Here is a 13199-nt window from a genome sequence, read left to right on the forward strand (position 1 = left end):
GGTAGGTACAAAATAGACAGGAGATTAAGAATAGTATAAGAAATGTAGAAGCCAAAGAACTTATGTGTACAACGCACGGACATGAACTAAGAGGAGGAATGCTGGTGGAATGGGGGTTATACGGTAGAGGGGAATAAGGGGGAGAAAGAAATTGGGACAACTGTAATAGCATAATCAATAAAATATACTTCAAATATAAATAAATAAACTGGTTTTTTTCCTGTTAAAGAAAAATGATCCTGAACTACTGTCTGTGCTAAAGAAAAAGTGCTTTAAGAATATTATTGGGGTAATTGGCAAAACTGGAATCTGGATGGCAGGGCAGATGACTGTATCAATGTTAAATTTCTCAAAGTTGTTAATTGTACTGCTATTATGCAAGAATGGCTCTTAGTAAAGAGGACATGTATGTACAGCTCATTCATACACACGGGATATTACTGAACAGACACAAAGAAAAAATGAACGGTAGTAAACACCTCTGGTAAGCAGCCTGGGGTTTAGTGGGCCTGAGCCTTCCACTTTATGACATTCATTTGTTATGTATTTGTATAATGCATAACTTTTAAATAGAAATTATAACATTTGAGAGTGATTTGGAATAGATTTCTAGCCGAGGCAGAGGGGTAGATGAGGTCATCCAGACCAAGTTGAGAGAAAGGCCCACTTACCTTGGGCAAGTCCAGAAACAGGTGCCGGGAGGATTTCACCACAGGGCACGACCGGCAGACCTTACACTGAGGTCTCTGTGAAGGGAAATTCAAGAGAAGGGGTGACCCAAGACGGGACACTCAGGATCAGGCCTGCAGGTCATGGGGAGCTGTCCAGGCAAGGGGAGAGTCACAGAGGGATGAACCCCCCAGTCTGCCATCCAGCGTAGCGTCATGCTCACACTCAGACAACCCCACTGCCTGGGCCTTCTGTGAACTTGGAGACTCAGATCTCCACAGCCTAACATTTGTTACTCTGAGGTTCAGGTCTCTGTCCTGTCACTCCAGAGGGTAGAAAAGAAAGCATCCTCTGAGAGCTACACTGAATGCAACTATGTGAGGGAAGGCAGGAACGACGAAAGAGAAGACATATAGCTCTCTGCATGGCAAAAAAGTGCAGACCTATACAAAGCAAAATGTCAAGAAATACTTATTTTCATCGTACAAATTGAGTAAAAAATCCCAGAAAGGTGATCATGAACAGTTAGGTGGGGCTACTCAATGAAAGCTTCCAAGTGAATTTTGATTGGGATTTTTGAAGGTGAAAAAATGTAACTCCCTCAGGACCGCTTCTCCTCAACTCCACATGCCTATATCCAACTGCCTACCTAACCTCTCCTTGGGTGTCTAAGGGGCATCTCAAATTTAACGAACTCAAACACATGCTACCGGAAAGTGCATTCTTCATCCAATCGTGCTCTTGTTCACAGATGGTGCTACCATCTACCCAAGCTGCTCAAGCTACAAGCTCGCGAGTCGTCATTTTCTTGACTTCCCCCTCACCCTGAATTCCATGTATCCAATGCTGGAGTCTGCCTCCACAACATATTTCAAGTCCTTCATTTTTCTCCCATTTCTACTGCTATAACCTAGTCCAAGCCAACATCACCCCATTTCGGAGCTACCACTCTAGCCTCCGAACTGGTTTCCCCACTTTCATGCTTCCCTCCCATCCATTTTCCACAGAGCAGCTTCCCGCCCAACTCCTGCAGTGGCTTGCTAGGCCCTGGTAATCTGACCTCGTCGTGATCCACTCTCCCTCTCACTCACTGTGCTACAGTCACACTGGCCTTTTCAGTTCTGCCTGAGCTCCTTGCTGCTTTGAGCCTTTGCGTTTCCTTATCTTTCTCTTTGGGGTACTCTTAACCTCACTCATTGCCTTGGTTGCTCCTTCTCATCTCTCAGTTAAACTCTCAGTCCAAATGTTACCTCCTTTGAGACGCTTTCCCTAATCACCTACCTTAAATTTCCCTCCAGAAGTCACTCTCTAACACATATTCCTGGCAATTTATTCTGTAACTACACTCTCGTTTTTAGGCTCCTCCCTGCACTAAATGTATCTGTGTTGTTCACGGCTATATCCTCAGCACCTAGAACTGTGACTACCCTATCATAAGGACTCAAAAAAATTTGTTGAATGAGTCAAGTAACAAATAAGTATACATGGAGTGGGAGAGGAGACAGTGTTTATGGAAGAGAATGAATTAAAGAAATGTAGATGAGGTGGTCTGAAGTAGGAGCAAAAGTAGGGAAGTGTAAACTCAATTTCCTAGCACAATGCTAAGCCCATAGTAAATGTTCATTTGATAGTTATCCCATGAGCTGAATAAGTTGCTGAGATGGGTGGAGTAGGAAGAACCACTGGATACTAAGCTAAAATTCCTGCATGGAAGAAGACTGGGAGTCCCTTAAGAATAGAGACTGTCACCCTGGTGGGTGTGGCTCAGTTGCATTGTCCCACAAAGTAAAAGGCACCTGTTCGATTCCTAGTCAGGGTATGTGCCAGGTTTGCAGGTTTGGTCCCCATTCAGGGCACTTACGAGAGGAAACTGACTGATGTTTCTCCCTCACATCAATATTTCTCTCCCTCTCTTTCTTCCTCTCTTCCCCTCTCTCTAAAAATAAATAAAATCTTAAAAAAAATAGAGACCCTTCTGGGCTCCCATGAGACCCTCTGTTCACCTTGAGCTCAATGGCATTGATGAGTTTGCCACATTTGTCACACTGGTCACCCCGGGCCTCCTCATAGCCACAGAAGGGACACACGCCCTCCACAAAGCGGTCAGCCAGGAAGCGGGCACAGCGCTCACACCGCAGTTGCTCCACAGTGTCTTGCAGCACAAAACCTCGGTTCCACAACCGTTGGAAGATGTCCTGGGTGATTCTGGTGAGGTGAGCACGGGCAGGGGAGGGACAGGTCAAAGAAGTCAGAGGAAGTGGTACGCCCCTCCTCAGTGCTACTCCACCTAGGACCCAAACTCACTTAGTCCACATGCCAAAGAAATCAGGCAGAAGTCTCCACAAGGCAAAGGCCACCTAGTCATCTTTAGGGAATGTGACCCCAGACCCCTCACACACATTCTCCAACTCCTCATACAATCTCTTCCCTCAACATTTTAGAATTTCCTTTTCAAATACAATCTGTTCTGTATTCTTCATTAACAAATCTCCAAAAGTATAGGACTGTGCTGTTCTATAATTTTGCTATGTCCTAAAAATTTAAATTAAATCAGCCCAACTATTAAACCACACAGCACTATTTGCTGAAAGCCTGTCCACTATGTAGGGGTGTTACCAGGATGAGTATCAGGCAAAACAAAAAAGAGCATATTCACTCTAAACACACACAGGAGTGGGAGGAGACGTCCTCAGCTGCTGCAGCAGCCCAGGAAGAGAAGGGAGGCGGTAGAGGGATAGCACACTTCCCATGAGCCGACATCCCGACTCTTCCCTCTCTCGGCAGCTCCTTTAGTCCCAAGTCAGGCTCCTGTACACATTGAATCCCCTTAATACTTCAGGGAGTACATTCCAGGGCAATTTCACACCCTAACTTTAAGCAGGGGGAGTGCCTAGACAGCCATCTTGGTTCCTCTGTCTGCAGGATATTCTCATGGTCCCCAGCCCCAGCCCCAGCCTTCACCCTCCGTATTTGCTTGATTAGGGAAAACCTACTCAGTCTGCTGCGTAGTGGTGGTACGACCAAAAATATCAAAGGAGATATTAAACCAGCGGTAAATGTCAGCATGGATGACATGGTACTTGTCACAGATCTCCTGGGGGGTGAGGCCCTCCTCCATAGCCTTGGTCTCTGTTGCTGTACCATATTCATCTGTCCCACACACATAGAGGGTATTCCACTGGCGAAGGCGGGAATACCTGGAAGAGAATATGGGGGTGGCGTGTGTGGGGGGGCATCTCAGCCCCTCCCCATGTCCCCAGGACCCCTCCAGCCTGCACCCTTGAGGTATCCTATTCCCTGGGGCCCACTGCTCCCTTAGGTCTCCCCCACAGCACTTGGCTCCACCTGGCAAAGACATCAGCACTGAGCACGCAACCAATGATGTTTCCAAGGTGGGGGACGTTGTTGACATAAGGAAGAGCGCTGGTGATGAGCACATTCCTTTCTCCAGCCACAGGCAACCTGGTAAGGAAGAAGAGAACAGTCCATGGGAGAGACGTGAGGGTCAAGAGGGACCCAAAGCACACTGGTCTAGTCTACTGTCTTGGCTCTTGTATATTTGAAGTCTTTCCTCAAATGAACCCACTGGACCATCATCTTCCCCAAAAGCCCCATGATCCCCTACAGTAGAAATACAAGACCTGCCCACAGCAAGCAGCCTCCTGTACTGCCCCTAAAGAGCCACATTCCAACACGGACCTCTGGCCCACTTTATCCTTGTGGCTGTTTCTTTTCCAGTAGCTCATTCTCAGGCTCCAACTTCCCGAGTATTGACAAAACTCTCTCAAGGCTCTGTCCAACCACCATCACTCACAACTCCCAGACCCCAAAACTGGCATTGGCCACCTAAAAACTTCCCAGTGCTGACCTCTTCCCGTCTTCCAGGAGGCTATGTTAATATTATCTCTAGTCACTACCTGAAATCCTTACAACTCGACACCCGAATCCTCTCTCTAACCCATGTCAGTCATTTCTAATGACCTGACTCAAACCAGCAGCACCAGCTCCCACCTTCAGAGCCACCCTTCCCTCCCCACTTTCCCAGGACCATTCCTAGTCATGTCACTCACCTTGCTGCCTGAAGCCACCCAACCCACTATCCTTTTTAGGGCTCATCATCCTCAACAGCTCAGCTGCACATGAATCCATCCCATCTCAGCCCTGACACCTCATCAGGGCTCTCTTTTATCTTTCCAACCATTCTCGACCTACAGTCACTGGACACTGAAATCCAGTTTCGAAATCAACTCCTTCACGAAAGCCTTCTTTCACTGACGGCTGGCCTTCTGCTCAGTCATTCTTGTGTCCCAAGTCCCTGAGCACTTGGCAGCATACTAAGTGTTCCTTTGACTATGTGCCCTGTCACTTCTCCTTAACAATGGGTATGCTTACTACTGTGGCTGATAGAAAGGTATGTTCGGGCCCCTGGCTGGTGTAGCTCAGTGGATTGAGCGAGGGCCTGCGAACCACACGATCCCAGTTCGATTCCCAGTCAGGGCACATGCCTGGGTTGCAGGCCAGTTCCCAGCAGGGGACGCACGAGAGGCAACCATACATTGATCTTTCCTTCTCTCCTTTCCTTCCCCTCTAAAGATAAATAAATAAAATCTTAAAAATAAATAAATAAATAAAATATTATTATTTAAAAAAAAAGAAAGGTATGTTTGGGGTTCTGCCCTCTAGGGGGTTACAGTCTATTCTATAGCTGCTGCCTGGAATCAGTGCAATGAGAGGTACAAAGTGCCAAAGGAGTTCAAAGGAAAGCAAGTGAAAACTCCAGCCTAAGATTAAGAGAAGATTTCACAGAGGCAGAACTACTTGACTTGGGCCTCGAGAATGGGTAGGAATTTGCTTGATCAGTGCACTGGGATGTCTTTTGGTCAGAAGGAAAAACACAGAAGACAGTTTGGCCTGGCTATAGGGTCTTTAATGCCAATTGTCTCCTCTTCTACATATGCACGAAAGCATGTTAGCCTGTATAAACACCTGAAAAAGTCTATCTCCTATGCTGTAGTACCTCCAAAGTGCTTAGTAAAAAATGAATCCATACTAGGTATTGAAGAAATACTCAATATGAGCAAATGAACAAAGAGCAGACTTTCATCATTAATTTATTCAAATTTTATCAGTATCTACTAAAGTTTTGGCCATCTGTCAGAAACTGGGCCATATAAAAGTAAAGAGATACAGCCTCTACTGTTAATGAACTGGTAGATTAGAGGACACAGTCATGAAAAGAGATAATTACAACGTATTTTGACAATGCGAACTCCGAGAAAATAAAGCACTCAAGCTCTGTGAAGAAGGAAATGAGCCCTGGTGGTTGTGGCTCAGTGGATTGAGTGCCTGCCTGCGAACTAAAGTGTCATCGGTTCGATTTCCAATCAGGGCACATGCCTGGGTTGCGGGCAGGTGCCCAGTGGAGGACACATGAGAGGCAACCACACATTGATGTTTCTCTCCCTCTTTCTCCCTCATTCACCTCTCTAAAAATAAGTAAGTAAAATCTTTTTTTTTTAAAGAAAAATTATAAAATTAGTCACTCAAAAAATGACTGTACACCAATTAGGTAAGATAACAGACATTGTAGGGAGAGGGAACAGCATGTGCAAAGCCACCAAGGAGAGAGTATGGTATGAGGTCAGCCTGCCTTCCTCTCAAGACTCATCTTAATCCATCTTTCCCCTAGACTGTCTAGCCTCTAGCCACTGTCCTTTTAGCAATTCCTTAAAAAGGACCAAATTCTGCCCTAGCTGTGTAGTTCAGTTGGTTAGAGCATCGTCCTGATATGCCACGGTTGTAGGTTTGACCCCTAGTCAGAGCACATATAAGAATAAACCAATGAATGCATATATAAATGAAACAAATCAATGTTTCTCTATCTCCCCCCCCTATTTTTTTCTTTCTCCCCCTCCCCACTCCCATCAATAAAAATTTCTTTAAAAGAACATTTTAAAAAAGGCTAAACTCTCTTGCTTCTCAGGCCTTACCCCTGCCTGACTAACTCCTCTTGCAAGTCTTAGCTAAAACATCAATTTTTAGAGAGGTCTATAGGTTAATCTCCTGTGTTATTTATTCTCATGGAATCCTGTTCTTTCCTTCATAGGACTAAAACTTGTAATTATACATTTGTGAGTTTTTAAAATACCTATCTACATTTCTAAACTCAAAGTTCCATGAGAGCCCTGGCTGGTGTAGATCAGTGGGTTCAGCACCCACTTGCGATCTGAAAGGCCACCAGTTCAATTCCTGGTCGGGGCACATGTCTGGGTTGCAGATCAAGTCCCCAGTTGTGGGTGTGTGAGAGGCAAATGACTGACATTTCTTTCCCTCTTTTTCTCCCTTCCTTACCCTCTCTTTCTAAAAAAAAAAAAAAAATTCCATGAGAGCAAAGGTCCTGTCTGTTTTGTTCCCTTCTATAAATTGAACACATAGGGCCCTGGCTGGCGTAGCTCAGTGGATTGAGCGCGGGCCTGCGGACCAGAGGATCGCGGTTCGATTCCCAGTCAGGGCACATGCCTGGGTTGCAAACCGGTTCCTTGCAGGCTAACTACCAGCAGGGGATGCACAAAAGGCAACCATACATTGATGTTTCTCTCCCTCTCTCCTTCCCCTCTATAAATAAATAAATAAATAAATAAAATTGAACACATAGGGCCTAGCAAGGAGTGGACACTCAAGTCTTTATCGAATGACAGTGATCTCAGAACTACAAATATTTCATTTTGATGGAAAAATATGTGTGTGTGTATTGTCTTAGTGTAGCGGAAGAGTGATAAATATGAAGCCTCAGGCAGAAGCCATATCTTGAAAAGCCTTGTGAACTAAACAAAGGAACCGTCTGTAGAATGGTTAAAGGAGGCTGAGATAATACATGCAGCTTTCAGTAGTCATTCTGGTAGAAGTGTGAAGTCTGCGGTGGCAAGAAGAAAGGTAAGAGATGATAAGGCCTGATGTAAGGAAGTAGCTGTGAGGAGGAGGAGGAGGAGGAGGAGGAGGAGGAGGAGGGATGGATTCTAGGATTACTTAGGAGCTGGAATCAATGACTTGGTAATGGGATAAATAAACAGAAGGACGGCATGAGAAAAGAGTGGAGATGACACCAAGATTTCTGGCTTCAATTTTTAGGTGGAAGATGAGGGGTTAGTCACTAAAGTAAGTGAATAAAGGAGTGAAGCTGACAGGGAAGATAACTGGTTTGCTTTTGGACGTGCTGCATTTGCAATGCCTGTGGAGGCAGAGGATTCCAGAAACAGTCTGACAAATATGTCTGGAGCTCAGAGTAGAGATCTGAACTGGAAAAACAAATTTAGGTGCTATCACCAGGTAAATAACTAAAACATGGGTGCACATGGGACTGATGGACAGAGTGTCCAAAATTATAAGCCAGAGAGAATAAAACTTTAAAAAGAGACAATAAAAAGGAGAAGATGGAAAATTAAAAAGGCCAGCAGCACAGGGGTCCTGGCAGACAGGCAACGATTTTATCAACAAGTTCCACTTAAGAAACCAAGCCCCACTCATCTGTGCCTACTCACACTGGATTCTGCTTTGGCCGAAGGGGAGGCAAGCTTCCCAGGCCCTTCTCCCAAGCAGTTACAGCCATGGCGATCTCCTCCTCAGATAGGGTGACCAGCTCCTCCTCCTATGAAGAGTAGATAGAATCCCTCACCGGGTGAGGAGGGCCCAGAGAGTAGAGAAACTTTCCAACAACTGAAAAGAGTAGTGGCCATGCTCAAAGTCCCTCTCTAAGCCACTCGCCCTCCCCCTACCCCCAGGCACTAAGGTCCCCCAGGCACTAAGGCTCTGTGGGGACCACTCTAGTAGGTTCCAAACCTCAGGCTCGTTGCTAACAGCCCTCCCTTCAAGGAGGCTGGGCTGGGGCTGCTTCTGGAGGTAGGGCCGGAGGGCCAGGATACCCTGTTGTTTCAACACAGTCTCTGCAGCTCGCTGGCATGGCTCCTGAGAACTCAGTGTCTGAAACCAGTTGTGCAGGGCACCCAGCTCCTCTGTGGACATGGGAGAAAAGAAGGCATGAGCAAGACCCGGAATAGCAGGCATAGATGGACCTCCTCCCCTTCTTTGTGAGATTTCCCCAGTTCCCTTTACCATCTTTCTGTTATAGCTGCAGTTGTCAAGTTATACCTCATAGTGGGTACCAATATACTGCCCATTCTATAAGCCCTACACCAAGCTCCTAGGGCTGGGGCTAGAAGTAAAGTAATATGCACAGTGCTCACCGGGGAGGTAGGCTGGGTCTTGGAGTAATGGATACAGTGCTCCCCACAAAACAATGTCCGCTAGCGATTCTGTCTCCTTCGTTAGGGAAAAAGAAAAAAGCACACAGGTGAGACACTCAGTTTCTTCTTAATAGTAACAAAACACCTAACATTTCCTAAGCACTTACTACTGTAAAGCGCTACGTTAAGCAGTTAAAATTATCTCACTTAATTCTCTCAACAGCCCAATGAGGTGGGTACCAATATTACCCATTTCAAAGATTAAAAATACAGAATTAGAAAGTTTAATGATTTTTTTTCAAGGTTACACTTCTAGAAGGTGGCAGTATTGGGGTTTGAACACTTTGAATACTGTCTTCCTTCTTAATTCTTACACCGTACAGCCTTCCCCAATCCCCACCTCAAGGCCCAACTCACCCCAGTCAGGAAAGGACAGCTCCGGCGACTTAGGCTGTGGTCAATGTGAGCCAGGGCTCTCCGGACTAGGCCAAGAACATCTTCCCCCTTCTTGCCTTGGACCACTAAATAGTACAGGGCGGCAGACAAAGCTGGCTAAAATGCGAGGGACACAGGTCAGGATGGCCATGCAGAGCCAGGGCCTGCCCATCATCTCCCATGCCTCAGCCCACCTGCAATTCAGTTGCTTCCCATTCCAGCCACTGGTTGGTGAGGTCATCTTGCTCCCAGCCAGATAACAGAAAGAAGTATCTGCCAGAGAGACAGCAAGAGAAGGTGGTATTAGAGGGGCCCATTTACCTAGCCCATCCCCACCCCACAGTGAAACAATGGTTGTGTATAAGGCCACACAGAGGACAGTAAGCCCTCATTTGATTCAGCCACCTCCCTGCACCAAGCATCAATACTGACCTGCAGATTGCACTAGTGGAGAAGAGGTAGTTGCCATTATCCAGTTGCAAGACAGGGACCTTAGGCCGGGTCAGAAATGGGACCACATGCTCTGATGCAGGAGAGAAAAATGGATGAAAAACAGGAAAAAGGGGAGAAATACTTTGTCAACTTAGAAGGACAACTCCATATTGTTCAGAGAAAAAGGGAGAAGATGGGCAGTCTCAAGCCAGGGGTTCCAGGACAGGACCCTGAAGGGGCTGGGTCCAGAATGAGCTGGAGAGACCGGCAGGTGCTCCGGGAGACTACTGGCTGGGAAGGACGGATGGAGGTTGCAGAGAGGAGGTGGGGGTATTGGGATAGTACTGCAGCCAAGAACCAGAACAGTTAGTAGTAACTAGGGTATCTGAGAATGACCTGGTAACTGTGGACGAATGAAATTAACAAAAGAGATTGGCAAGAGAACCGCTTAAGATAGCCAAACAGTTGACTGGGAATGAGAACAAGTAAACCAAAACGTGTGTGTGTGTGTGTGTGTGTTTAGGCGAGAGTGGGGTTTCCTAGGAAAGAAAAAGGTGCCTGGGGGTTGTGATGCGAGTGACTCTTGTGTAAGTGTGTGTGTCGGGGGCGGGGGATGTCTGGTAGGTGTGGGAGAAAGCTGGAAAGGGGAAAGAAGTTCACTGGGGTGACTCAGGTCCTGGGATGGCGGGGAAACGAGAGACAGGAGAAGGGGGCTGAGGGTAATCAGGGACGTGACTGATGAAAGAACTGACTGGGAAGTAAGAGGGGATGGGGTGAACAGGGATAATGGGGCAAGGGGTTGACCGCAGTGAGTGGCAGAGGTTATCATCGCGCGCAGAAAACTGCGGACAGGCAATCCGGCGTCTTCGGTCCCGACCCCCTCATCCACCGCCCGCCCGCACCGGCCGGACTACCTTCGGGGCCCACAGTGCTGACGAGCAGCTCCGCTCTGCCCCGGGCCCTCCCCGCCGCGGCCAGCACGGGAAGTGTCCCGGGGGCGCCCTCGCTCACAAACAGTCTCATTTCGCCGTGGATCCCACGCTGATGCAACCGGAACCGGCCTGCCGCCTGGGGGCCGAGCGACCAGCCAGAAGCACGCCGGGAAATGAAGTTTTGAATTCGGCCGCTCGCTGTGCACCGCTTGGGGGAAGCGGGCTATTTCTCCCGTCATGCAACACTAGGAAACAGGAACAGAGTATCATAGAGATGAAGGGGCCGGCGGGAGGAGACTTGGCGTGTAGAGGCCTGCGCACTTTGGCTGTTTAACGCCGCGGGAGGGCGGTGACGCAAACCTGGGTTTACAACCTCCTGTTGCGAACGCTTGACTGTGGCTACCCACAATGGCAGACGCTCCAAGTTCATAAGAATTAGAATCGACAAACTGACGTTCGTGACACAATGGAAATCAGCGTAGATATCCTATTAATAAAAAAAGAATGGAACTATTAAAAATATTGATTTATTATAAGTCTGCAACTCATACGGCTAGACACTCATCGAAGGGGAGGGAGCATGAGTAGGGGTAAAGTCAGATTGAGGGGTAGTTAGAAGACAGTTTGGCAATAAATATATATTAGACAAGGAAGCACATATGAGTAATTAAGAAAGGAATCCTTATTCATCTTTATATCCCTTTGAGTAATTGGTAACAGTACTTAAGAGCGAGGCACCATTCTAAGCACTTCACATATGTTCATTTAATTCTCAAAAATTATATTGGGATTATGGCCCTTTTGAAGCTGGGCCATAAGAAGTGCGGCAGCTTCTGCCCATGTTTCTCAGAACACTGTGGGAGCCCTAGGCTGAGAGGTCTCATGTTGATATTCCTGCTGAAGGCTCACCCCAGTTATCCCCGCCAAGATTCTCAGACATGTGAGCCAAGGTCTCCAGATCAACCCATCTGCCTGCTGCATACCACATTGGACAGAAGAAGTTGAGCCCTACCCCAGTTTTTGACCCATACTATTATGAGCTATAGTAAAATGATTACTATTTTTAAAAAATATTTTATTAATTTTAGAGAGAGGGGAAGGGAAGGAGAAAGTGGGAGAGAAACATCAGTGTGTGGTTGCCTCTTATGTATCCTCTACTGGGGACTTGGCCTGCAACCCAGGCATGTGCCCTGACTGGGAATCGAACCAGCAACCCTTTGCTTCGCAGGCCCGCGCTCAATCCACTGAGCTACACCAGCCAGGGGGTAAAATGATTATTATTTAACAAAATACAAACTAATAAGCCATGAGATAGGTTTTCTCATTCTCATTTTACAGATGGGGACATGAGGCACAGACAGGTTACTTTGTATCATGAACTATACCAGGCATTAAAGACAGAATTATTAACCAAATAGATATAGGCTTCTGCCTTGGCAGAGCTCACAGGCTTCCTGGGAAGTGAGATAATCAAATAATATTTAAAGCTTGCCGAAAGTTATGATGGAGGATGTAAAGTCTGCTGTGGAAACTACTGGTTAGGGCCCCTACCCAATGCTAAGGCATTAAAGGAGCCCTTCTTTTGCAAGTGACCTTTCAACTGAGATATGAGTAGCGAGTCAGGGATGGCCAGGTGAAGACTGGTGGAAGCGTAGAGAGGAAGTGTTTCAGGCAGAGGAAAGAACATATGCAAAGGACCATAGACCTCAGTGCACTTCAGCAGCATAGGGATTTATACTTCTGTGGCTGGAGGTGAGACTTTGGGTGGGGACTTTGAAAAGGCTAGGATAAAGGGAGGAAGTATCTGTAAATCAGTAGTAAAATTTGGGCTTTACTCTGAGGACAATGAGAATTTTTTGAAAGGTCAAGTCAGGAGAGTGGCAAGGCATTTTTGTGTTTTAGAAAGGTTATTCTGGCTGCTGTGCCAGGAGTGGGCTGGAAGGAAGAATAATGGTATTCTAGGAGACTAGTTACGAGGTTATATCATCCTTGTAAGGAGGATGCTAAGCGGGGTGTTAGTTATAGGGATTAAAGGAAGTAGGTAGATTGGAAAGGTTTAGTAATCAATTAAATGTGAATGGTGGGGAAACAAGAGAAATTAAGGTTGGCTGTCAGGTTTCTGGCATCGACAGTTGGGCATTCTCTCTGTGTGCACCACCAGATGATAGTACTTCCCGGATGGAAGTGAGTAGCACACTGTATTTTGACTTTTATGAGAGGGCAGGGATTATATTTGTCATCTGAATTGACAATACCCAGCTCACAGTCCTGCCTGCCATAAATGCTACTAAATATTCTATAAATAGATACTGAATTTAAACTTAACTGAGTAGGGGTACTAGAAGAGAAATGGGTTTGGGGAACAGCTGACAAGACCAGTTTAGAACATACTGTGTTTGTGGTGCCTGTGAAATACCCAAGTGGAGCCTTTTTAGTGGATGGTGGAAAGACTGGAGCCTTAGATAAAGATCTAGAATGAAGATATAGTACT

At 46.5% G+C, this 13199-nt stretch overlaps 1 protein-coding gene across 2 annotated transcripts in view; it reads right to left on the reverse strand.

The window, feature by feature from the left end:
- Positions 1-10935, reverse strand: part of MARS1 (methionyl-tRNA synthetase 1) — a 20583-nt gene extending 9648 nt beyond the window's left edge. Inside the window, exons 1-11 of one of the 2 annotated variants that reach the window (XM_037030126.1) lie at positions 10691-10935; positions 9777-9867; positions 9539-9617; positions 9327-9461; positions 8910-8985; positions 8506-8678; positions 8208-8314; positions 4015-4131; positions 3663-3866; positions 2673-2874; positions 672-746 (exon numbers count right to left, since the gene is read on the reverse strand). In XM_037030126.1, coding sequence (XP_036886021.1) covers positions 672-746; positions 2673-2874; positions 3663-3866; positions 4015-4131; positions 8208-8314; positions 8506-8678; positions 8910-8985; positions 9327-9461; positions 9539-9617; positions 9777-9867; positions 10691-10799 — 1368 coding nt within the window. In that variant the 5' untranslated portion in view covers positions 10800-10935. The remainder of the gene's footprint in view (positions 1-671; positions 747-2672; positions 2875-3662; positions 3867-4014; positions 4132-8207; positions 8315-8505; positions 8679-8909; positions 8986-9326; positions 9462-9538; positions 9618-9776; positions 9868-10690) is intronic. The other variant, XM_037030127.1, reaches the window with a different exon arrangement.
- Positions 10936-13199: the final 2264 nt, after the last annotated feature.

This window comes from Sturnira hondurensis, unplaced genomic scaffold (assembly GCF_014824575.4).
Source record: "Sturnira hondurensis isolate 20B ecotype Veracruz unplaced genomic scaffold, ASM1482457v3 Scaffold0020601, whole genome shotgun sequence".
Classification (NCBI taxonomy): Eukaryota; Metazoa; Chordata; class Mammalia; order Chiroptera; family Phyllostomidae; genus Sturnira; species Sturnira hondurensis.